Source organism: Anopheles coustani, chromosome X (genome assembly GCF_943734705.1).
Source record: "Anopheles coustani chromosome X, idAnoCousDA_361_x.2, whole genome shotgun sequence".
NCBI lineage: Eukaryota > Metazoa > Arthropoda > Insecta > Diptera > Culicidae > Anopheles > Anopheles coustani.
In genome coordinates, this window is record NC_071290.1 from 11,522,104 (window position 1) to 11,549,592 (window position 27,489).

The 27,489-nt window shown below is 43.9% G+C and overlaps 1 protein-coding gene across 1 annotated transcript in view; it reads right to left on the minus strand.

Annotated features, from left to right (window-relative positions):
* Positions 1-4,038: 4,038 nt before the first annotated feature.
* The window catches only part of LOC131269090 (E3 ubiquitin-protein ligase HECW2-like), a 29,418-nt gene continuing 5,967 nt past the window's right edge, over positions 4,039-27,489 (minus strand). Inside the window, exons 7-9 of the mRNA XM_058271407.1 lie at positions 7,039-7,269; positions 5,385-5,648; positions 4,039-5,314 (exon numbers count right to left, since the gene is read on the minus strand). Coding sequence (XP_058127390.1) covers positions 4,504-5,314; positions 5,385-5,648; positions 7,039-7,269 — 1,306 coding nt within the window. The 3' untranslated portion in view covers positions 4,039-4,503. The remainder of the gene's footprint in view (positions 5,315-5,384; positions 5,649-7,038; positions 7,270-27,489) is intronic.

Below are 27,489 nucleotides of genomic sequence, written 5' to 3' on the forward strand. Positions count from 1 at the left end.
CCATAAAAACGACGATGGGGAGAACCGTTTCGAGATGAAAAAAAAACAAACAAGAGAAAGAAACACTAAACCGAATGCCGGTTGCCGGTTGAAGCCGGGGTTCGCTCGTAATCCATGGCCGGCAGACGGTCGATTTTAGTGTCGATTGTTTGCCAACCGTAAGGACTTCCGTACTTCCTCTCTCTCACTCTTTTTTCTCTTTCTCGCCCACACACTTCCGGAACGTGCGTTCGGTCGTCTTAATAATGACATAAATCAACAGTGTTTATACGCCAAGCCGAGATGCTTATCAGGCGGCGTGGTGTGTGCCACCGAAACCACCCCACCTTGTTGGGTCCTTGGATTGTCATGGTTAAACACTAGAATGCATTGCTTTGGAATCTGGCTCGAATGCCTTCTATAGGGGTCATTTTGACCCCTATTTACTATTTTTTAAAACGCTATAACTTCACTATTGTGGAAGATTTTTCAAATCTTACATTTAGTCACTTAGTTAGTTACTTTTTAGTATATTTGTTGACTATCTTTTGGCGTATTTAAGGTTTTGTTGCAGTACTCTAGCATTCCGCTAGCTCGGTGTAAAGCTAAAAACATCTATTTGAATAGAATTTTAAACCTTTTCAACTTTTTTTCCAAAATGTATCATGTAAATTAAGAAAAAAAGGTGTGCGCTATAAAGCTTATATATTAGGTCACCTTTAAAAAGTAATTTCATAGTTTTAAGATAACAAATGACGTCACAAATTGACCTTGAAGAGGTGGATTTTAACATTTTCCAAAGATGATTGTTTCGAAGCGTTATTCTTGATACGTTATCATGAGAATAATCGTTATTTTCCTTGTTTGAGGCCAATTTCTGGCGTCATTTCTAATAGAAAAAAATACGATTTTATTTTTAAAAATGTTCCTCAACATGATAACTTTCTAGCACACACTTTGATTCACATAAAAGATTTTTAAATAAATGAATAAATGAAAAAACTCAATTTCGACCGTTTTTGGCTTACACCGACCAGGCGGTGAATGAATGCATCGAAACCCCAAAAACGTTAAAAGATAGTCAGCAAATATACTAAAATGTAACAGTTTACGGATTTGAACGGTAGAGCTTTGGATTGGAGATTTTTGGAAGAAAAGCCTTATTATTTTTTTTGTTTTGAGATATTAAAATCGAAACTTGTGTTAGGGTCCAAATAACACCTTCTTGGATTCTAGTGTTAAGGTCGTACCAAAAGCCTATCCGAAAGCAAAGAGAAGTGCAGAGAAAAGGATCTCCCTTCGCTCGATTACGCTCGGTTAGCGAGGGCCATAATAATATTTTCAATTATCGTCCCGTTTTTCCTCATCTACCATCCCTTTCCTAACCGAATGTGTGCCAGCGCACGCGTGTGTGTGTGTGCTTGTGTGCCTTTTTTCCCAGCTGCATTTGCTTGCTCAACTTCGTTCAACTGCCTTCGGAAGCTCGCTCCCCACAACTGTCTGCGTGCGCAACGTAAGGATAATTGTTACTTTGGTACTTCCACGGTAATCTGGTTTCTGGCTCTAGCTTTTCTTTTGTTTCCGGCTTTTTTTTTTAAATAAAAACAACCACCTAAAAGCGTCTCGCACTTTGTTTGCTTTCTCTACACCCCTGCGGCCATACTCTACGGTACTCTAGTTTTCCAACACCAACATGGCTCCCCGCACTGAGAGTGGCGGAAATAATCGTGCGTTTTAATTTGGTTGATGATCCCCCATTATCCTTCCTAGCTAATGGTCGCCGCATGGTTTCTCGCTTCCGATTTCTATTTGCCTCACACCCGTTCCCCGGATCCGGAACGAATGTTAAACAGTGTACTAAAGTTTTGCAAAGTAACGTTCGAAACCCCGCCGACAGGCGTAAAGCTGTGTGTTCGTTTAAGTGTATGTCTACAGGCCGCCAACAACCAGTTCAGTTCTGCAGCAAAATAGTTTGCGAGCCATCGTATTAGTATCTACTACAGCTTCTTTTTTGATTGCTTCAGGAGGTATCCGTGTTCGTCATGCGAACGGGGAATGTATCCTTACTACCGCGTTGACCAATACTAAAGGGAATTCATTACGCGCTCCTAACCGGTTTGTGATTTGGTTTTTGTTCTGTGCTAGCGATTGTGCGTTTACGATACCTAATGGTAATGCTAACGATCTCTGGCGGCTACATGCAGTGTATGTGCGAGTGTGTATGTTCGGTTGTAGTTTTAGAATAATTTTATCTGTCGACACAAAGCACGAAAAAAGACTGTCATTACATTTAGATGGTTGGTTTGCTAGTTGACTAATGTGCTTGGGTTTGGTGCGTAAATCTTTCCTTAGTAGGCATTCGTTCGTGCTGCTTGTTTGTTTGTGTGTGTGTGTGTGTTTTGGCTGACAAGAAGCCCTGCTTGCTGCACATTGCAAATGGCCCACGGCTCCGTTGAGCCCGAACGTAAGAGTATTAAATAAATATATTAATCGTACGAACTACCGATTTGTGTGTTTGCTGATTAAAACATGGGCGATGTTTTTCTTTAAAATACGCTTCTTGCATCGATTTCCTTCCAGTACCGGAATAATACTTCTTATGCCTTGTCCACTTCACCTTGTCATGTACGTCAGCTCCTATTCTCTCTAGCAAGCGGAAGGCATTATCCTTTTACGTGCGCATAAAACTACATCCCGAACCCGTTTTGCGGAAACACGACCCGGTTTAATCAGGTTTTAAAATGTACGACTGAGCTTCGCATCTTTGCCCATCGGTGTTCGCTTCCGGAAGCGCTTGTTCCGCACTTTGTGACGCGCAAGATGATTTAATTAAAGGCTCGAGGTGTGAGAGAGCACGCCCATCATCGGTGGTGGTGAAAACTTTCCGCCGCTTGCACAAGCGCTCCGATAATTAACCGGTCGGTCAGCGGCAGTGCAAACGCAAATCCACCTTGGTGACGGGTTTTTGCATACGATTAATCACGGTGATTGGCGCGTTGTTCGATGGTCGCGTGGGCGTGAGCAAATTCACCGTTAGTTGTTTGATGGTGCCGCCCGGGCGCGGGCAACAAGTAGGTGGAAGGACATCATCATGCTAATTGACGTGAATTAAATTATACGCCAACGCGAGGCTGTGCGCTCTGCGTGGGACGGTGCAGAGAGTTCATACACACACACACACGCACACCCGAGCGAGTGGAAACCAGAAATCAGCCAGTGGTCGCCTAAAGGGGGATCGCTAACGAAGTGCCGGGTGCGCTTTTCCGAATGCACTCGCTAGCGATTGATATTCGGTACGGACTCTAGGGTCGCCCTACTTTTCCACTGCACCCGGACGTGCTGTGCCATTTCCATCGCCCATTTTCCTCCCAGCTATGGGTCGCACTGATTGCGCGGGATGGTTTGATTGGACCCCTACGACTACACTGTTCATCCGCCGGGCGACGCAGCTAACTAGCAAAACAATTCCCGCCAGCAAAACTATTATCAGCCCGAGCACTACAGATGTAACAAAAACCAACAAGTTGTAAAAAGAAAAACATCCCCAGCAGCCATATCGGCTCTCCATAGTGCTTCCTGGAAATGTCCAGAGTAGGTCGCAATAACCCGTAGAGGGACATGCTTTGGAAAATACAGTATTTCAATGATCGGATTCAGCATTTCCAGGAAATTGTGACTCAATACATTGTCAACATTGATTATATTATCAAACCGGACAAGACAAATATGTCAGAATTGAATTTAGGAAAGGACTTCTAGTCAATTCTGACATATTTTGTTTTGTCCTGTTTCATATAATGTACCAACGTTGAAATTGTATCAGGTTACCTTATCTCTGAGGTTCTTATTAAATTTAAATGCTAATTATAATTCGTTCGAATGGTTTACCAAATTTATGTTAATGTGTACGGTTCACTATAGTACTTTCCGGAAATGTGCAGGTGAGTCTCAATGAGACATGATTTGGAAAATACAGTCTTCAAATAATTGGATGCATTGCGATTTTCAGCATTTCAAAGAATGCTTATCCAATCTGACTTATTTTGTTTAGCTCGTTTTGCTTCTACACCAAGGTTGACAATGTTTACAATTGCCTTATTTTTGCGTTTCTTTTAAAATTTATCCAACTTGATAATGAACATATGGAACTTCCAATAGCCATCTTAATGATCGCTCGATTGGTATATGAAATTTAAATTGAATAAATAAGTAACATCATTACCGAAAACAGTATCTCTACCAAAGACTGTACATGTGTGCTGACACTTTGCCTTGTTAAGTCCGAATATTACCACCGTGTATGCATGTATTTGCTCTCACCCCCGGCCAACGTAAAACTTTCCAGAGCTTGCGCGCGCGTTAGAAGCAAAACACCGACGGGCTGTTTCGACTACTGTAGGAACAGAAGAGGTCTCTTAAGGTCTAACTTAAAGTTATAGTTCCTGGTGGCGTTAAATTAAAGTTTTGGTCCGCACTGGCCTTTCCGACGCCGAAGCAAGCAACAGTCAAGCAACTAGCGAGCTCCTACTCGATGCCGAACGTGTTCGTCTCCTCGACGGCGAGCACCAGCTTCTCGTACAGAACGTCCGGGGTCGGGTAGAGCGGCAGATCGAGCCGGTTGAAGCAGGTGTGGGCGCGGGGCAGCGCGTTCGGTTTGCCCCACTTCTCGATGCAGAATCGGCGCAGGCCGTTGGAGCCGCGCAGCCCGGCAAAGCCGTCGTGCGGAATCGACGAGGTGCCGGTGACGAACTGGAGCAGACGCAGCCGCTGCTCGTTGCTGAAGCGCTCGATCACGTCCCAGAACCAGACGATGACGACGTGCGTGTCGTGGTAGCCGCCACGGTACTCGGTGTTGTTGCGCCAGTCGGCGACGTCGATCTCGACTGTGCCGGAGATGACCAGCTCCAGCTCGCTCGCATCGAACATCGACACCAGCCGGTGGTCGACCACCTCGTAGAAGCCGCGCAGCAGCCACTCGGTCTGCTCGAGGACGCCGCGCTCCAGCCGCCACTTGATGATGCGCTCGAGGTAGTCGCGCTTGTTGCGCTCCGTCACCGGGATTGAGCGCCCGTTTGGCTTCAGCTCGATGTCGAGGGACGTCCCGTCCGGGCGCTCCTCGGTCACGATGAAGTGCAGCCCGAGCTCGCTGCCGTTGCCCATATCGTTGTCGCGGATCCACAGCAGCGACTGGTGGAAGGAGCTATCCAGCGACTCCAGATCGCTGAGCGACACCGGCAGACGTAGCAGGGCTTTGTAGAACGGCCGCGTAAAGAACGCATCCAGCAGGCAATGGTGGATCAGGGCCAAGCCCAGCACACGCCCACTGAACCGGTACCTGCAATGAGCAAGGAAAGGACACGATAACTAGACGTTCCAATTTGCGACAAGCTGCCGGCGCTCCTTACCAAGGCAATTTGTCCTCGTTGTCCTTGGCCGGGGCGATCTGCACGGTGTAGATGTCATTCGCCGAGTACTCGTACATGTTTCGGTAGGGGTTGAACAGCTGGCGCGACAGAAGGTAGAAAAACTCGCGCGAAGGCCCACCATAGTCGAGACCCTCCTCGGTGTCCCAAACGACGTTTAGGCGGCCGCGCTGAAGGTCGCGCCGACTCGCCGCCATGATGCGCTCGAATGCGTCGTTCACCAGATGCGCTCGGCGGACCTGTACCCTGTGGAAGACAGAAGGCCCCACCATTTATGGGTGTGGTTTGATATGAATTACGAATGATAAACAATCTTTATCGCAAAACGTCCTCGAACATTTCAGGAATTAGAAATTTGTTCAAAGCATTTTTTAAACGTTATTCTAAATTGTCACAGGCCATACTTCTATCCATAGTTAAAACTCTTGGAACACCACTTTCTCTAAAGGGTGCATTAAGCCCTAACTTCGGGAATTGAAAGAATAAAGTAGATCCTTGGAAATTTATTATTGTTTAAGGCTCTTTGTATACGTCATTCTAAAGCGCGTGAGATTCTAGATTCTGTCGCAGATCATTTATCCACGCCAGAATGAGATGAAATACTAGCTATAGTTAAACTCGCTCAATTAACAAACTTTTCGAAGAGGTACTTCGATTCCTTACTTCAGGAATTGGAGGAACAAAGTGGATCCCACTGAATTTGTTATTGTGTGACATTCTGATGTGTTGCAGATACCAAAATTAGATAAAATGCTAGCCTTAGTCAAACACCATTGAAAATTGACGGTCTTAAGGTGCATTTAACTTTAATTCACGAATTGGAAGAACAAAGTAGATTCCACGAAATGTTTGGTTGTTCAAAGCTTTTTGTACCCGTCGTGGTAAGGCATATGAGACCCTCGCCAGAATTCAACCAGAAGATGAGATACTAGCAATAATTTAACAACTCGCTCATTTGACAAACAACGTTCTCGAAGAGCTGCGTTGACTCCTAACTTCAGGAATTGGAATAATAAAGTTGGGTCCATCAAATGTTTGATTGCCTAGAGCTTTTTGAACAGCTCATTGTAAAGTATGAGATCCGATGGATTGGCACATATCCATCTGTCATTGCCACATGTAAATGTGGTCAGTGTAGATCTAATCTTTCAGACAGGGCGAGTTCAAAACGCGCTTGAGAACTCTGAGAGACTTAGTCAGCAGATTTAGGAACTGGAGTAGTTGCTGGACGACTTATCCTGAAATTATGACAACTGATGGCATAGAAAAATGTGCATGAGTCGCGTTCTTTCTCCAACGAATCTGTGGTCGATCGTCCCGCGCTTCCGCCTTCGGCTCGCACGGTGTGCGCCCATCTTGGTTAGTCGGTCGACCGGATAAATAATGCATCGTCGATCGGTCGGTCGGTCGGTCGGCCAGCCAGGCAGGTCGGTCTGGCGGAACGGGCAAACGATGCATATATAAATCGCGGCGATGATCGCGGTCACGGCCGACGGAGTCCGGTGCAAAACAAAGCGGCCCCGGCCCCGGAGGTGACCTTCCCTTCCACGGCACGACAGGGCGCGTCCACGTTTCGGGCGACCAATATAATCGAAAGTTTGACAATCACTGCCCGATCGCTTCGACGTTTACTTACTTGAGCTTGTGCGGGCCCTGACCGAAGCCTTTTGCCTCGAGCTTCCGGTAGAAGGTGCGCAGCTTGGCCTCGAAGTCGCGACGCACGAGCGGCGGTGCGCGCTGGACGTGTCGGCCACCGCCACCGCCACCACCAACACCACCTCCAACACCGCCGAGGCTCGGCGAACTCTGGTCCGGGGGGCTACGGGCGCGCGGTGGCACGTAGGTCATCACTTCATCCTCGAACAGGCTGCAAAGGCAAAGAAGAAAGTCAACGATTAGTCGACGACATCATTCCCGACAAAGTGTCCTTTTTTCACACGTCGAAGACGTTCTGCCAAAGGTGCTTATCCGATGGAAAACAATGGCTTGAGGGAAGGCTGCCCCTGAGGGCTTCGCTGTACAGATTTCAGCAACGATGATCCCGGAAGTGCACGGTTTTCGTGTCATAAAACGATGCCGTGCCGTGGGCTGTGCCGGTCGTGCTTGTTTCCGTTGGCGTGGGCGGCATTTGACGGTCATCAAACCAACGCCGAGCGTGAAAACTCATGCCGGAAAATTCAATGTCAACGTGAAGCGTCGTTCGGTTTTCTTTTTTTCTTCTCCAAACGCGGAACCCACGACGCCGCTTGGTAAACAAACCGAGCACCACCTCATGGCGATCATTATCATGGCGAAGAAAATACAGACACCCACACACACACACACACAAACAACGGACGGAAAATCAGGCGTAGGTTGCTGCTGCGAGAGAAACTGAAGGAGGAACTATTAACACCCGGAAGGCAGGAAACATTCGTCACTTTGCGTTTGCGTCGGTGTTGGGAGAGCGAGAGCATGATTTACGGCCCCTCCGCCCGGAACTTCCTGAACGAAATACTGCATGAAGACTCCAACTTCCCGGCGATCGATTTCCAATTTCCCACGCCGATCCCATCCCCGAAAAATGGAGTTCCTCCCCCAAAATGCCTTAGCGTAGTGTTTCAAGCGTAAGAGAATGTTTTTGACAGGAAATTACAGACATTAAGCAGTAGTCAAACGACTTTGAAGTAAACAATGACAGCCTTAAAGGATTTCTAGTAACGATTGTCAATAAGTTTAAATCACCTTCCATCAGAAATTTATTGAAACACCTTTTTTTTTAATTGAATTTCAAATTCTTATTGCAAAACTTCATTATGAAGTTATTAAAGAAAATACAAGCCAACATGAATACACAAACAAATTGGTAAGAGGAGAAAAGATTACAATTAAATCATTCATCATTTAAAGGTACAGTTTTGTTTGAAACATTCAGGTTTTGTATTTATCAAAAACTCATTTCGTTCGATTTTAGTAGCATGAACATACTCCGTGAGGAGTATGATAATCATAACTTGATTTTAACTTAATCTAAAAAGATAAAAATAAGCAACTTCTCAATTCTAAAATCTTATTTCAAACAGAAAAAAGTGTCCTTTCAAAAGGCAAACGAAAGCTACTGCAATGTCGTTGGTAAAAGGTAAACTTTACAAACAAAACACAGTTTTTGGTTTAAAAACTTCGAAACTACAAATGACACCTTTTTCGTCGGGTTTCTCGAAAAGCGAACCATCATTAAACTTACGGGTTGTTCGCACCATGTTGCGCGCTAAATTAATTGCTCCTACTTTGAATTTACTCCTCCTGATGTTACCGTTTTCTGACCTCCTGCCCCCCGGGGTAACATCGACAGGAGTTGGCACTGCAGGTACTGGAAGGACCCACGAGGGACCTATTATGAGATGATGGCTTCGTATCTTCGCCCTCCTACTGAACCGGACGAGCTCCACCTGGACCCGCACGGTGTAGGAATATGCGGAAGATGTTGCGACAGATGCAACTCGGAGGGAGAAGGGACGGGGTATCTTTAAAGGAAACGAACTGCAACTGCTCTCCTGACACGTGCCCGTGGACTAAAGGTGAACATGTCTCTTAAGGGTAAACGATAAGTAAACGGTCCCGTTTGGGCTATGAAAGGGTTCACTGTGTGCTGAAAACTACGTGACGAATTTTTGCAGTAAATTTAACAACATCATTTTTCATGTCCGCTCCGGATATTAAAACATAAAGAATGTGTTTTAATAAATTAAAACACTGAATATCAAGAGTGACTAGTTTACACACTTTTACACAGTATTGAGCGCAACTGTGAACTTAAAAATCGAAAAACTTCAATCGAGTATGTTTTAACATTAAAATCAGGGATTGTCAGATGAAAAACCAGTTTATTTTATTTTTTGGATACGTAATCTGCATGTATAAAAAGTAAAACAAACCGATCTCTACAGCTGATAAATTGCTGATACAGTTCACAGATAAATTATCGGAGTTAATTGACTAGATTTCTAGCTTGAACTCGATGACTCGATGGGCTAAACGGTGCTCAATCAAGATTAACGAAGGTTTTTAAAAGTTTAAAGGTTTAAAGTTTGCTATATCCATATAAAAACCGTATGAAATGATCTATTCAACACTCTCACTGGCTTAACAAACTACTTTACGCTTCCTCCGGCGTAAAACAAAATTATACTCATTGACCGATTGCCATATTGTTTCGACAGCGTTACTTTGTTGCCCCATATCATATCATATGTTGTGATATCTAACACAATGACCTTTCCAGAGCCGTCAGATTTGTCTAAATATTGGAACCTATCGGATACGTTTTGCCTTTCGCGAGGAATCGACCAGTAAGTGTTCATTTTTAGTTTACTTGGTTCACTAACGTCAAAAAAGTCGGTCGATTAAATCAACCGATAAAACGGCTACCAAAATTCACAATAACTAGCACAAGTGAGTAACGTAATTTCTCTTTTCCACCGATTACATTCATTTTATTGATTAGTTTTGTTCAGTTGGTTTCATATGTTTTCCAAATGTGTCACTTAAGTAATCACAAAAAAGGTCACTTGGATTCAACTGGATAACGACTGTCGTTCATGCGAGATTGGTACCATAGGGAACCCAACGAACCTTTGACAGCTTATCGAGCTAAGTTCGACTTTTTATTTATTTCCCTTTTCAATTTGATGTTCATAAGTTTTTCTGAGTTAAGTTAGTTTGGACATTGAAATTTTCAATACTTCTCGGTAGTGATGTTCGAAGTAATGCAACCCGAGTTAATTTGGCAAACTCAAAGCTGGCTTCTAAAGTATATACAACCGCCAACAAATGTTCAGAACATGGATGAATAGGTCTTTCAATTGGCAGGTGCATAACTCGTCGATGGAGCCTTATTGAACCAACTCATTTATCGGGTACGTCACACTTCCTTTGCTCATTGAGAAGTTGCTGTTTGACATCCCAATCCTTATGTCAATCGATTAGTACAAGAAAAGCGTACGCGAAGCAAAATTCGATAAGTTAACTTAACAAACCAATAAAAAGATACCGAGCAAAACCTACTTGGTTCACGATGGACACGATAGATACGCAAATCGTCAGGTTTGATGAAGACGATTCAGATGTTTATTAAAGTGATGTAAAACCGGAGAAGCCCCTGTAGCAGCATCAAAGTTTATGAGGTGATAAGAGGAATGTATGAGAGTCAACACTTTGGAGGACGAAGTTGTTGGTATGAAATTCTGCTAAAGGTTTCTTGATAGGAAGGAGAACGAAGGCGTCCCTTTTGTAGCGGGACATACTTACATCGAGAACAGGATGGAAAAGCCACGCACCGCCGCCCCCAGCACCCTTACCAGCGGCGCCATGGTGGAGCAGCACGTCGAGACGTTCTTGCGCCAGGCGGAACGCTGCCGTCGGTCCTGATCGGACCTGGGCAAGGCGGCCGCCAGGTGCGTACGTCGCTGGGTTGGCCGAACGGCGCCATCGGTGACCGGCGGTGGGCGGCGTCCTGCGGTAACGGACGGCCCTTTTCTGGCCACCACCACCGCAGGTGCCCCCCTTGGGCGCTCTCCGCCCGATTTACGCATCGCTATAGCACCACTGGACGTCGGTTAGTTTCCCGCGACACTTACAAACCCACATGCCGCGCATACACATTCACAAACACTCACACGCACAAACAGTTAGTGCAGATTGGGAGAAGCTTTCCCCCTCAGACAGTTTTTTTTTGTAACACTTTTCCCACTTTTCCCCGAAATTTCCCACCCCTCCCAGAAATGGCGCAGAAATGCGCTCCTGTCAACTGCGCGAACTTTCTACGGCTGTGGGGGACCCTGTGGTAGAGGACCCTGTGGTGGAGGCTGGCGAGCAGCCGGCGGATCGGGATCGAACTCCTGGCGGTTCATGAACGGATGGAGGACGCCCTAGGGGGTTTTAAGTAAAACACAGTTTAGTGGAAAAATCCGCGCGGGTGAACAAAGATAATCACAAACCTACTGCAAAACTCGGGGGACGGAATAGGGTTTTTTCTACGACAGCACGCACTGCCAAACACGAAGAACAACGAAGCGGTTACGAGGAGAGTAGGCCGGAACGGGAGGATGCTGGCGGTTCGATTAGTAGATTAGTCACTTTTGGGGATGTTAACATTTTGATGCAAAAAAGCGAAAAGGAAGAGTTAAACTATCTTACTGGGCCGTTAGTGACTACGTACAAACTACCACGGACGCTGGCAACGGACAAATCCGATGACAGAGAGGCTAATGTTCGATCTCCAGAACGGATGACAGCACGTATCCGGGAATGGAATGCGTGCGTTTGTTTTGGCGATTCCCTTGGTTGAGAACGGTACGCAAGTGTGCTTCGTGTTGAGCACCATCAGGAATTATGCTGCTATAAATCTGTCCAGGGTAGGGGAATCGGGGGCCAGTGCGCTCAAAAGTATCATATATATTAGAACTCGTCCCAACTACTCAAAAAAACCTAAAGTACTCAAAAGTAAATCGTTGGGAAGCGAACCAACATTTAAGTCATTATTGTACTATCATTTTACCGCAACTGCTCGAACATGTTCTATTTATACATTCGACCCGGTATCGACAGTCCGACCTCCGAGGTTATCAACCCTGCAATCGCTTAAGTTCCCCTTTTTGATGACGAATTGACAGCTGACGTTACGAACGAAAAGTGTTCCTTAACAATATATTTATAATTAAAACTATGCCCATCGAAAGGAATATCAGAAATAATTAAAGAATTACAGTTTTTATCAACCAATATTCCATGTAAATAAATAAAATTTTGGTTTGATTTACAAGTTTTGAGCTTATTTTATGTACTTAGAGAGTTGTTTTAGAGCAAAACAATTATGTAGCACTATTGCAAAGCGATCGTCTCGCTTTTCTAATCCTAATCGTCCTTATTTTGTCATTTCCTGATCGAGGCTTGACAGATGTGAATAGTCATATGTCGCTGCAGCTGCTGCGAGTGGAAAAAACTGTCTATTATAAATCTCCACAAGAACAATAAATAAGCAGTTAGTTTTTTACGAACGATTCCTACCAATGAAAACATATAAAAATGTATTTCAATGAGAAAGCAAGTTCTATTTACATGAACATCTGAATACGCATATAAGTCAAACATATTCTAAACGTACAAAATAAAGCACCAAGCTTACAGTGATTTCGGTTCACTTGGGCCCCGTGTCCCCCTATTGTTTACCGCACTGGACACTTGACACTTCACCGGCACTAGAAGCCGGTTTGCCGGTAGGTTCAACAAGTGTCCCGAAAACCCGGGACTGCTTGCTTTGCCATCGACCCACTCGGCGGATAGTTTTGCAAACAGTACGGTTCACGAACCGAAGCAACCGGGGAATAACTTGTGGAATTTGTTGTCCAAGCAAGCAACGAGAGGAACAAAATGTTTCGCTCAAATCTGGGAAGGTCACTTCTTGTTTGGCGCAATGCAGCATGCTAAGGGTGTTAAAAAATTGTGGTATGTCATTTTCAATTAACTGTGATACAAATGGAATGACAAGTTGTGATTTGTTTAGTTGAATTGAAGCTCAATGTTGACCTAATTTCCCTTTTCTCATCTCGTAATATGAAGAACCTTTCGGTTTGACAGTAAATCGAAAAACAACAAGTGAATCGTAAACACAATTTCTTCCAACAAACGCACAACATTTAATGCCACACAGTTCCACATTCAACACCATCATCCAGGTGACTGCCCGCTCGCGATATATGCAGCGAATCGCCGTCAGAGCAGCTGAATGAACCAAAACAAACACAAAACGCCGGTCGATGCTACCGAAGTGGACCGCAGTGGCGATCTCCGTTCGCTTTTGTGCGTCCTTGAGTACGTGCTGCAGCAGGTGACACACAGTAGCAAAGCCACTATGGGCGAAAGGCTCACGAAAATGTTTATTACTCAAGTGCAGCAAAGTGTCAGTATTTTTTGCTTGCATACACCAAAGTATCCCACAAGTATTTACAGGTGCTGACATTGATTCAGAAAACTGTTCAATATTTGTTCGGTACACAAATAATTTTAGGCACAAACATTTAAAGCTCAAACAACCTAGCCTACACTCTCAGGTTCGCCGTATTTTTATAATTGTTCCGCACACGGCAACAATGGTTTACAGCTGCAGCAAGGTTTAAAGGCATGAGTCAGTCATCTGCCGGCCAAACCGTCGGGGTGATCTGTGCACTATGATCGATTAATTTTCTTTCGCACATGATGTGCGGAATAAAACGCGCCTCGCTTTTATTTCTCATGGTCCCTCACGCGCCACTTCGCTTCATCTCTGCTGATTCCCGATTCGATCGAATTTCAGTGCGATTATTGCCAACCTGGCGAGCTCTTCCTTGTCTCGATGGTGTTTTGCGATTAACATCGTATAAAATAAATCAACGCGGCACACTCGAGCAGCGTGCCCCGCGTACAAGTTGGTTCCTAGAAGTGGACGCAACGCACAGTGGGCACTGGTGATGATTTTTTTCGAATGAAATGTTAAAAAGCGAATACAACCATGTGAAGAATTAAATGTATCTTTTCATACAAGTTTCGCAGTCCCAACACATTTTTTAATTAAATTTACAATTGAGATTAAACATCTCTTGTTTGTCATTTTTATCAATGTACAATTTCCTTGAACTTTTCTCAACCAGCCAGAGACAGTTCTGAAGATTGTAAGGTAAAAATAAAACTAAATATGACAAAAATCTTCCGAAACCATCAACCTCTCATCTACTCTAGCTGTTATTGAAATTAATTCGCAAACAAATGTCAAACCCTGCATTCGGCGCTTTTAAGGGGCCGTCTCGAATGGTTTGCAATCAGCGCTAATCCGTTGCTAATTATAAACACCCTGCCGGTGACGGACGGGCTATATAGTTTGTCATGGGGCGCGCCGCCACCGCCGCTAATAATGGTCAATCGAAATGGTAAACAGTTTTATGCGTTTGCCGTTAACACCTCGGACCGTTCCACTCGCACCACAGCCGTTCGGTTCCAGTTTGCTTTCCCTTCCACCACCGGACGTCACCAGATGCACCCGCCACCTCGACACGCTGTTTCGTGCGATCGAGCAAGTCTCGTATAAATTTAGGTGATTCCACGCATGCACTCCCATTCACTGTTTGCAAACACCTACAATCAGAAATGAAGAGCTGCTGATCGTAGAGCTCGCAAGTGAGGCATAAGTGCGGATCCGTGGCTGGCACGGAAGGAATGGCACACATGGAACAACATGAGTTTTGAACAGCTTTATAAACAAACGGTACCAAAACCAAATCGCCAAGCCAAGTCGTCGCCATGTTTCGTTTTCCGAACGGCATATGCAAAGCACGCCAATAAGGAAGGGGGAACCGAGAGCCGGAGGAATGATGTAAGCGGCCATCAATGACGTGTGGTGGGCCGAACGATCAAGTCAACTACCCAACACCGAAGACGACGGAAAAGGACGCTACTTAGGCACAAGGATGCTGCAGCCTGCAGCCCTTGTGAGAAATTTATAGACATATACATTCTCAGACTCCTCTCGAAACTAGCCTAGTCCTATCAGACATCCAGTCAAGTGTTCCGCAATAGACTCATAACCGGTCACACAAGTGCACCGCACAGAGCAGCCATGAAACGGGACATATGGACATAGGATTCACGGCAGCAGGCGACAAAATGCGATCTAACGATGGTAAAGGTGAAGGCGATCGACACCCGTCAAGGTTCCCGATGCCCGTACGCCCACTAAGATCACGCGATCGCCAATGCAAGGAAGCCGGCGCATTATTTTAATTGAGGTTATGGTGGAAGTCAGGTTCAGAAGAGGAACAAGACGAACAGGAAGCTTCCATTCCTTTCTGATATGCATATTATCGACTATTAAACGGTGAAGTCGTCTTTCTCTTTACGATTTCCGATAGAATGAGCGATGGAGGAAGCAAATTCTTTAAGCTGCCTGTTGCCTAGGGAGGCATTGACTTGTAGGTATTTAACGGTATGTACTGTACGTCTGCTTGGTCATTCGATCCTTCCAACAGCGTAGTTTTGTTAATTTACCAACCGATGTCCACTGCTTGGCGTAACGACCTTGCTGGTCATTGCTGCCCTGTTAAGGACTTAAGAGACTTTTTACCCTATGTGTACATCGATAGTCAGTCCCCTCCCAGCCGATGTCAACCACGTTAATTCGCGCATTGGATTTCAATTCATGAGGTTTCCATGTGATCATCGGAATTCATTCAACCTTCAACGTCCAATCACGCTTCAGATGGGCTTCAGAACTACAGCTGACTCCTGCCCAAAAAGCTGGATGGCATCACCGGCTAATAATAGCACCGAAATAACCTTCGCGAGAAAACTCTACCACTTCGATCACCATACCTCACAACTCCACAGCCATGGGTTCTTTTCTATCGCGATAAAACGAAGCATAACCATTAAACTACCATCCCTCGAATGACGCCTCTGTATGTCCCGAGGGGTAGCGAAACTCTCGGGCTCAACCACGCCGAAGCCGATTCTTGGAACCTTGATGCGTGACCTTACAGCCGCCACCCGCTTATCGGAGATTCCCATTCCCCGATAGCTGGAGCCCTCCCGTATTTGACACCGGCGTCACCCAAAAGGCCAAATGTGCCCGCTCGGGTTACAGACCGTGCCCTTGCCTACGACTTGCGCTGATGTTTCGGCCTGTAGCCTTCGAACTCGCCGGCAAATTGTTTAATCTCAACGCCGGTCTTGTCTTATCGCGCGCCCTCTTCCATACCGCCAACGTTCGACAAGCGTTTGGACGGTGGAGTACACACCGCGCATTATCAATGCAATGTTGCGACGGTTCCACGAAACTTGACCTCCAAATCAGATGGCTTCTGGTAGCGTACAGCATAACCAGAGTGCCTCGCACGGAACTACACTGCACCACGTAAGGGTTTGACAAACACAATATCTTATACAAATTAAAAGTGGAACATGTTGAAACACTAACTCGGTTTTTGTTTACATCCGTAACGTCTCCTAACTTCTTTAGCATCTAAAGCTGGATAGAGGGATATTTAAAATGTGTGCAGTTATTTTGGAAATTGACGTAGAACATTGTAACAACGCAAAGAAGGACTAAAGTTTAAAAGCCATCTTTTGTAAATAACAAGTATTTAGTTGTTACAAGAGAGAAGTCAACAAATTTGTGTAATCCTCTTATGCCATGCCCTAGTTCTACATGTATTACAACCAGTGTAGCAATGTTTGGTGATTACGAATGTCCCTTATCAAGAGGGCCTTGCAGGTAGCGCACCACCCATAAGGTCATCGATATGGTGCGGTGGTGGGTACAGCATACCTCCACCAGCCCAACCTCTGCCTCCTGGCACACCCCACACTCCGATTCAGTTGTTTTCCTTTCCCCGGAGTTGAACTTGCTAACGATCGCATTCTCCCCCTTCTTCGGCGTTGAGGTTGAATCTCCTCGAGAGACGGTGGCAGGTGGCTGCCACGATAAGCATCGCAAACTCCATCTCCGCTCCGAAGGGGTGAGCTCATAAGTGAGTCAGTACTGAACCGGCGCGCGTGTTCTTCCGCATTTCTTGCGCGAATATGACATACTTTGGGGAGGGAAATGGACAACTTCGCTCTATAAATTAAACTACTGGACCACGAAAACCGGGACGAGGCACGTTTGGTTTGGGCAGACCTTCGGGTTGAAATAGGAATAAAAAGAGCTGTAACACGATTCAGGCTCTTGGGAAGACGCCGTTTTTAATAACGACCACTTCCCGTTGGGGTCAGAGCGCATTTTTGTTTACATTCGCCTTTTCGGCCCGCAAGATGACGACACACTGGCAGGCACCGGACCACACACATTAAGGAAGGACGCTGGAGATATCCAAAAATAAAACAACTCGCGTCCCGGCAACAACACGGCGGGCGTTCCAAGCAAACACCCTTTTTCGCAAACGTCTTCTTTGGATCTTCCGCATTTCGGTGTGTGAGAGAAAAAAAACAACAACACCGAAGCAAGCGTGAAGGAAAAAAAGAAGGGGTGTGTCGTATGATTAAAATCGCCCCACGATCATTGATCAAGAAACAGGACAAGGCAAAGAAAAGGGACAAAAAATCCCTTTCACACAAACAGACACACACACACAGCATCACAAGAAGGGTGACGAGAACCCTCGAAATCTAGCCAAAGCCGAACCCAAACGAGAGCATTGGGGGGAAAAAAAACAGTGAAGTTGCGGAGAATGAGAGAAAAAGAGAAGAAAACGAACGATGCCCAATTGACCTAGATTCCATGCACCGCTGGCTTCCCTATTTTATTTTAATTTGTACATATTTTTGTGTCCGCCAGCCGCTCCCGGAGTGCATAGTGCATAGGCAATATACATCGCCGGCAGCACAAACCCGGCGACGACTTCTTTCCATGTCGCTCCAGAATCGAAGCGGACAAGTAGATATGGTTAACGCGCTATTATGTCACACGCGCGGACCTGATGACGCACCCTTCCGTACGTACTTTGCCCCGGCACGCACGAAAAGGGAAACACGGGAAAGAAACGGAATTAGAACTCTTCTCGAAATGACGCCGGAAAAGAAAACCACGAAACTGGGAAAACACGGCGCATAAAGGGATGTGAATGAAAAAGAGGGTGCCTTGTTTTTGCGTCGTGCCTTCCGCCCCGGGCTCGTATTGCGCCACAAGTGCCGGTACGGTTAGCAACAAGTTCCCCTGGAGGTTCGCTGACATCCGCTGCGGCGTCACAGGATAGCGAACTCCGACGCAGATTTTACAAGTGTGCATCCTTTTTCACCCCAACATTCCTTCGGAGCATTTGCGACCGAGAAGGGTTTCGCTTTCGCGTGTGAGTTCAAATTTCCTTTGATAATGCTTAGTTCAACCTGATTTATAACAGTCAGCAAGTTACAAATTAGTTAAACGTTAAATTGCGGTAAAAAAGAGAGAGAGTAGCGAAGATATTAAGCGCAGAGAATAAATATGAACCCTTTACCATGCAAGACGGTTATCAATTCAGTGATAAAATAATAGTGTCATAAAAACAGCAAAGTAGTATAAAAACATGCTAAATAACGGAATGATGATACTACAATTTAGAGGAAACTTGAAAAGAGAGGCAAACCAATCCGAACCAAAAAACATTCGCGGTTTTCTCATATTTCTTAATCACAACTAACCAGCAGTTAACATCAGACTATGACCCGTTTTTAAGCAATTAAAATGCAAACCAGTGTTTCAACAACACTGATAAAATACCGCAGAGTCTCAAAAACATGGTAAATAAGACATACATTTTCTGAACTTTTTGCGAGAAACTTCAAAAAGAGGCGAACAAAATCAACAAACACCGTGTCTCTTCTCAAGACTTTGATTAACCAGTAATAACCAGCAACTGACATCGGATCCACATCAAAATGTCAACATTTACAATGCAAAAAGATCAGCAAACTAGTGTTGAATTGAAACTGATATAAACACACCAAAATATAACAAAAAATATGACCAATATTCTTCAATTACTATAAGAGTGGAAAAGAAAAAAGGGGGTCAAACAATATAAAAATAAATCGATAATATATCGATGAACAATTGTTGGCCTCTCAAAATGTTTCCTTTATCACAAATAATCTTGTTCGAAAATATTGGACAATTAGAACGTAAAGACTGAAGTTTCTCTCATTCAATGACAAAATAAATCAATTCGCTTCTTTGCAAAACGTAAAAAAAATCATCATTTGAAACATGTAAAGCAGTGTTTGATAGTGAAAGTTCCTGTTCGATATGGCAAGAAAACGAAACGAAAACCCGTTGGATGAATGGGTTGAAGTTCGCATAGTATCGCTAAGCCAAAGCCCATTCAATGATCCCATCCTGCCCGGGGGTCTGGGAGCGGATCGACAAAAGGATCGAATCATTCGTTCGAAAATATATGCTCGATGCGTGACATCAGCTGATGAGTAACGGAACGAGGGCCCGCCGGGCGACCCATAATTATGAACCCCTCGTGTGTTCACCTCGCTTCCGCCCGCTGCCAGCCTGCGATCACGATCCGATGCAGCGAGTGAATCAACCCTTTCGGTGGCACTTAATGGGTGCTTCTCGCGGGCATTATTTTAAAGCCGCTTACTGGCAGGATAACGTAAGCAAAAAATAAAGAAAAAGAAGGGAAATCGGTGCAATGGCTGTTAATGTGGCGGCGCCGGATGATGCTGTTAGAAGTCGCAACCAAACAATAACAAAGAGCTACCGAGCGCACAAGACGTCGGGCTGCTGTGCCAAAGAACGAATCGCAAAGGTTTTAATATCCGATCGTAAAAAACACCGTGTCCATCCTGCGGCAAACGTGTGCAATACGGGGACGGACCCGATCTCTTCCAGCGCCCTGGGGGGGGGGGACGTCAGCAGTCTTATGCAGCTGCTTGTCTATTTTGAAGAATTTCTTCTCCACGACAATATGCCCGACTGTCTGCCGAACAGTTTATGGTGGCGTATGTCTGTGCATTTGGGATCGTTGACCATTCTCTTCCAGTCGACATCGAGTGGTAGAAATACAACAACAACAAAAAAAACACAAAAGCGTTGAGTTAGTTGGAGGTAATCAAAACCTCGAAGTTAGCTTCCTAAGGTAATACCAGAACGTGCACGGGGTGATGTGCATACTCACAGCTTGTCGCATTATGTGGACTATGGTGGTTAGTACAGTGGAGCACATGACTACGATAGCCCACACCATCACCGAGAGTGCGAATGTGTAACCCTCAAGCTCGTATATCCCATGAATGTTAGACATTTTTATTCAAAATGGTAGTTCTTCTCAGTGCAATGTTGCAAGAACGCGGTTGATTGAACGCAAATATGCTTTAGAACGTTTGATGGTTGCGCACGAACTGCTAAAAACACTAGTTTATTGATTGTAGTCACGAAAGAATTGCTCCGCACGTTTGTCGAACCGCATTTTGTTCTTAACCTCAACCGTCATAACGCTGAATCAATTCCTCTCGGAGTTGCAAAATGCGCCACACACCGTGCACAATGTACGCTAGCATATAAATCACCAACATCACCAACACGATCTCCAGCATTAAACCCATCCTTGCGAAAGTTCTGCCCAACAAGGATCACTGAACAATGGTCCTTCAGGGCGATAAAAAAACGAACGGATGCACAAACCGGAACACTAATTCGCGGGGCCGTTGTTTTTTTTTTTTATTTTCGTCCGGAAAACCGGAGAATCTCTTCTTCTTCTGCGCAGCACGGGGCAGCCTGGCGCTAGACACTGCTGCTACTGCTGCTGCTGCTGCACACGCACGGAAAGACGTCGCCGAACTGATAGTTTGCGCGGACCCATCCGTTCACTTTATACCGCACGGTGGGAGAGCGCGATGAGAAAGAGAGAGAGAGAGAGGTAAAATCGTGTGATCCGAAGGCTCGAGTGATGCACATTCCGCTTGGCGCAGGACAAACAGCACCAGTGGTGTTTTCATAACCGATACTCGAGAACGGCAGAAGATTGTTCACGCTTATCAGTACGGAAAATTGAATGGTTTGCGGCTTTAAATATAAAATTACTCCCCGTTTCCTAATTTTATCAAATTTGGTTTTCTAGTTTTAATAGGAAAGGTAACCAAATAAGAACTATTTAACGTCACAAAAACAACTATCAAATTTGACAACACTTATCTAAAAACCTAATTTTCTTATATTTTATTTGCTTATTAACACTCCCCGTTTGGAACTTTTTTGAAAAAAATATTGCAACGAGGTTTGTTATGGGAAACAAATTCCAGGTGATAAATATTAAATTCAATTAAAAACTAACTGTGTTGAGTTACATCATTGTGATACTCTAATGTGAAAATGTTTATAAAAGCTTTTAATGTTAAGCTTTCTACTATGTTTCCTTTACCGTACTACTTTGAAAACATTAAATCATCGTTTAACGTATCCGGCCCGCTTTACTTTTAATCATCTGGCCCTTTTAAGTAATTGTATGCCGAGCTTTGCTCTAAATATACCGAAAGTTATACTAACCGAGCTCCGAAACCTAATCGGTTTTCATACACGATCGCATGATTTTGGAGTGCTATCAACGCTGTCACCTGACACCCGCAAACTTCAAATGGATAATAAACAAACCTCTCCAGGCTCGTTGCTGCACGTACGCATATTCGAATGCAGAAAGGCACCGTGAATCGTGCGGACATCTAAGTGTTAATAGGTTCAATGAAAAAAAATCGGTTGATTAAATTGATTTGCAAAATGTTTAATGTTCTGGCCAACTTAATAAAATGAAATTGAGCCATATTGACTTGAAAAAACCGAAGAAACTCGATGGTGCAACAAATGCCCGTCAAATGCCACACCAACTGTCCCACTGTGCGCGGATGCATACGATCGCCCCTCGTGAGGCGAAGCACCGAACGAGAGCAACAAAGAGAGGGATGGGCTAGTTCTTTCTGCAGATCGTGTGGCTCGCGAAGTTCACATCTGCGATCGGATATCCGACTACTGTTCGCGATGGCAAGAAACGATAATAAAGTCGAAGTGACTCTTCAGCCCTAAGGCGGAGGCAGGGGGTCCAGTCTACGCCAGTAGTAAAGTTGCATGAAGAAGGAAATTGCCGAAGTTTGCAGCAAATTGGCATTTGAACTACAGGAATTAGTGTCACTACAATGACTCATGCCACAAATATAAATTGGTTTCAGTGGATTTTATGGGAAATAATATGTCTTTGGATCACCAAAAGGACTCTATTCTGTTATCTACGATAGGATGTGTTAGGACAGCATTTAATAGAGCGATAGAAATCGAAATATCTTGTACTCACATATTTGTACCACAAATATAAGACAAAGAACATAAACCCTAGCAGATCGTACTTTACCATGAGGGATAATGTGAACGAATACGACCTGAAGGTGTATAACTCCTCGATTCCCCGGTACAGAGGCATGGTTTTACCAAATGTTCGGTACACTAGTGCACAAAGCTAAACCCGCCACAAATTCGTCTTGTCTTCTTGATAATGGTTTGCCGAAAACTCGTCACGTTTACTCGTATTTTTCCCCCAACACCGGTTAAGTGAAACAGTTCGTAAAACACAACTTGGACGACCGCAATGCTTCGCGTTTGCCTACGGACTGGCTCAAAGTTCACGTCGATTCGAAGAACAGCTGATCTCACTTCATACCGAACGCACCGTGAGAGACGAGCGGTGAGCAACGCATGGAAAACGCTTCCAATGCACACTTGTTGACCGCAACGCACGTTTTGTTTCAAACGGTTCAAACGGCGCAAACACGACGTTAGGCACTTGGTACACCATATCGAAGTTAAACCATATCTCGGTAATATTTAAGCACTTGATCAACCTTCCTACGTGACTGACGGAAGCGGCGAACAATGTCAAAAATGAGCATCACCACCGACACCACAAACATGCAAATCAAAAGCATCATGGTGGGAGAAATTTTAAAACCTGGATTTTAGAAAGTTCTGTTCCCAACAAAGGGTTAAACGAGCCTCGAGAGAACGAACGACGCGCGACGACGACTGGCACACACGACTTTCCCTGATGGGATGTTCTGAAAGACTGAGTCCAAAGTCCGTGTCCACGTCCAAATGAACGAACCTGAAAGCTAAGCACCAACGAACGGCGATGGACAACCGCACCAGGAGCGTCTGGCACACACGTCTTAATCTGAGGGAATATGCTGAAAGACTCAACTGATTTCAAATCCACCCGGTCCGGCAAGCAAACAAACTAAACTGGTAGCCGGTGAGCGATCGACGGCTCACTTTATAGTGCCCGAGAGTGAGATGCGACAGTAAGAATGACCCAGGGTGAACAATCTTTCCGAGTGAGACGACGGTCATCCACTGCACACTGGGCTGCAACTATAGGATGCTTAAAAATTGGTTTTTATTTTGAATTCTTTAAAATTTCCTTTAGTGCTAATTTTTTCATAAATAGGCCTTGTGAATCTTTCGGGAAGGTTCATTTATATAAATCTTTCAACCAAGATTTATTCGGATTGATTTATTAATCTTAGAGGTTTCGAATCCCATAGCATTGTTTAATTTTTGGAAACATTCATGAAGCTTAGATTTGGATGACTAAAGATTAATCAAGTTTCACGAATTTTTTCAAAGCTTCATCAAGATTCATAAATGTTTCAAATGTGTCATCAATGTTTTGGGATTAGAATCCTCTTTCCTCCAAAGAACTTTTTTATGAATATAATTTTTTTTCCTCTAAAGATCTTTCATGAATCATGGAAAATTGATTATTTTTGGTGAATATTTTATAAATTTTAATTTTTACATTAAGCAACAAACACTTAATTTTTTTTTCGGGCTTCATGAATATATTTATGAATCTTTGGGATTCATGGTTACTCTCATTCAAAGATACATGAATCTCAAAATCGAAGCAAAAATTTAGCGAGATTCATGAAATGAGCAATGAAATGGTCTGAAACATCCATTTCAAGCAAGTTTCATCACTCCAATCGAAGGTAGCGAATTAAAAAAAAAAAAATCTGCGATAATTGAATCCAAAATATCTAACAAAACCCAGTTCTAAATCCATCTGCTTTTGGTCAACACAAATCGGTAAAACAAGCATCTTAGTGGTGGCAAATAATTTGTCCACAGTGCGTTTCCAATGTGCGCCGAATGCGTTGCTAGAAGGAGCTGGCAACTCACAGACGGAAGTGAGCGATGAGATCATGTAAACGTTCGCAGGTCATCTTGCGAGTTCACTCGCATGCAGATTTTGAAATATTTCACTTTTACAAATCTCAACGGATCCAGTAAGCCGCAGGGAAATTAACGACGTAAAACACATTTAAATATAGTGTTAGCGGAAAATATAGTAATACAAGAGGAGGAAATACGGAAATATGTTTAAAAAATCCGAAAAAAGGAAAACGAAAACGGACCTCCTTGAAACTGATCGCTTTTCAATAACCAAAGATGCAAACAAAAGTAAATGCTTAGTGATAAACAATATTAAAAGAAACATTGAAAAAAATAGTGGACAATTTATGAAAACATGGAAACAAAACCCAGATCTCGTCGAATATTATTCTAATACGACTCAGTTGTACATCAAGATGTGCTGCTCACCGCATCAGGCAACATTCTCACTTGCACGCCAGCCCTTGCCCCTTCTCCCGCTTGCCGAAAGGCAGCATATGTTGCAGCACCTCGTCTGCGCCCGGAGCAAAACATTATCAACACACGTGTTGGTGCGGTAGGTCCAGAAATAGCCAGCGTTACAGTGAATCACATCTCCATCGGTTCCGAATCGGGCACAATTGTCTTTGCGGGATGCACTCTTGCATATCGCACTCATGGTTATGCGCGTATGGAAAGCTATAAATTATGTTCGGACACGGGAGGCAGCTGCCGTCGGCTATGATCGCCAGAAGTGGCGAAAGGTGTAAAAACATGGGAGCGATCTACGCAAAAGTCTGACATAAAAAAAGTTCGATAGCCTCGGTTCGCGAAGATGCTCGACGGGGGCACACGTTAGAGCGGAGTAGTTCGAATGCGTCATCGTCTTCCGCTCGTGACGATCGATTAGTCGTCTTAGTTACAAAGGGTTCAATCCTCTCCCAGACAATTGTGCCTTTACCACCTCGACAGAACGTACTCTATGTTTTGTCAATCTCTGTGAAGGCACTTTCCTTTGAACTGTATAAACCATTAATTGCTGACCTGTGTTTTCCTCAACACTCACTTTAACGATATTTCAATTCTTACTACCAGCAACACGAAACATTTGAAAACAGTCAAGTATGCTTTTTCGATTTCGTTTTGAGAATGATTTAGAATATGTAACCTTTCTAGTAAACAGACGCTTTCGTTTTTCCGACCGCTTATTATTACAAATGAACACCAAGGAAATGTAAAAATAATGGAATAAATAACAAAATGTAATAGAAATCATGTAGAATCTAAAAAAAAGTATGAAAGTGGTAAACAAACTTAAATTAAAGTTTCTCGAAGCTGTTTTCAGGAAGTATAAAGGAATCGATTTCCTTTAAATTAAGAAAAAACAAAGAAAGGCATCAAAGGAGGAAATTCATTTCTCATGGATCTCTACAACTTTTCCTTTTTCAAATGGAGAAAACTGTTTAAAAGAGAGCACCTAATGAGCAGTAACTAAACAGTGCTTAAATAATTTCAAAAACATTAGTCTTTCATTCTAAAAAAGCAAGCATTCGTTGGCAGTTTGTTCATAAGCCTCCAGTAAAAACAAATAAACACTCAACTCGACAAACACTAATGAATACAACGAAAATTTTGAACATAACAAAAAAACGAGTGAACAAAAATAGGCTGCGAACAAATTAGTTGCGTCAACGTTTGCATGCTGTACAAGAAAATTATAAGCACTGCACATTCGTTCGCTTATTTTTACTGCATGGTATGATTATCTATTTTTCCTACACGATGGAACTAGGTGAACGAATTTGGAGCGGTCCTCTGGCCTCAGTTCGTCCAATTTTAAAGCGACACCCCATGCGTCGGTGTAGAGAACGGGAACAAAAAAAACTGCATTTCCGATGCACAACTTCGGTGCAACGGTGCGGGTTAGGGGAGTGTGAGTTGAGTTTCAAAAGTGTTCAAAATTGATACCAACCGTCCTCACTATTGGCTTCGGTGAGATGGGTCGTTTGCATAGAAGACGCTCACATCGTCGTGTAGGCGAGGGTGCTATGTTCCGATTGGCCGTCCTCAATTTGCGTCGCACATTATAAATCTTAACTTTTGATGGCTTTTTGGAAGCCGTGTCGCCACCGTTTTCTCGTGTTTGTTGTACATCGTTTTCCTGCACGTTCGAGCGCGCGGATGAGTGACGTATTCGATCATCTCGTGGCGTGCAATTTGATGTTTGTTGTTGGTGCACCATGCCTAGAGCCAGCCAGCACACATGACGACGAAAAATGGTCGACTGGTGATAAAAAAAACTGTTCTCCCCTTCTTTCACCCTGCCTTCAAACCGCAGCGCAAACGGTGTGATTTGTTTATGCTATGTTTTGTTGTGGACTTACTTCTAGGAACAATTAATAGAATTTCCCGGCTCTCGGCGATTCCTAGATCCATGGTGGATGAGGGAAACGAATAGTTGCTGCAATTGATGGATGTTTTTAGATCGCTCATCATTTTTAATTTGTACTAACGTTCAAACGAGTTCTATCAAAATTTGACAGCACTCACTTTTGCGTTTTGAGTAATCATGAAAACAAAGGAATTTTCCGTGGTGATTAAGTATTGCTTTTTGAAGGGGAAAATTACAGTCGAAGCCAAAATTGGCTTGATGAAGAGGTTTTGAACACCGCTCCACTAAAATCAACCATCAAGCATTCGTATGCTTAATTTAAACGAGGTGAAATAAGCACTGAGGACGGTGAACAAATTGGACGCCCAAAGGAGGTAGTTACAGACGAAAACATGTAAAAAAATCCACAAAATTATTAAAAGCAACGGTTATGTAAAGTATAATCGAGATAGTTGACATCCTAAAGATATCTAAGGAACGTGTTAGGAAAGATCGTTCATGAGTTTGAGGATATGAGAAAGCTCTGTGCAAAATGGGTGCTGCTCGAGCTCACATTTCACCAAAAACAACAACGAGCAAGCAATGGCAAACATTCATAAATTAGAAAATACTACTACAACAATGGTATCGAAAAATTGAAAGAACGCTGTAATCGGGGTATCACTCTTGAAGGGGACCTGTTACCTCCGTGGCATGACGTTGTCCAAAACTGACAATAGTCTCGTGTGTGAAAGACTAAAGAGGTTTATAAAGCATTAGACCCACACTTTGGTGCGCTCCCTATCGTACATCTGAAGTTCTCTTACAATACCCCGAAGGACTAAGCCTCATCCTGTTAGGTCTTAATTAAAGTGACATATTATCGAACTAGTTTTGATGGAGGGTCAAAATCATTCCAAGAATTTCATACGGATCTGAACTGACGTTGTTTTTGTTCGTTCCAATCCGTATAGTACGACGCTTATTTTTAGCTCCAAACAAACAACATATTGCCGAAGAGTTTAACGCTT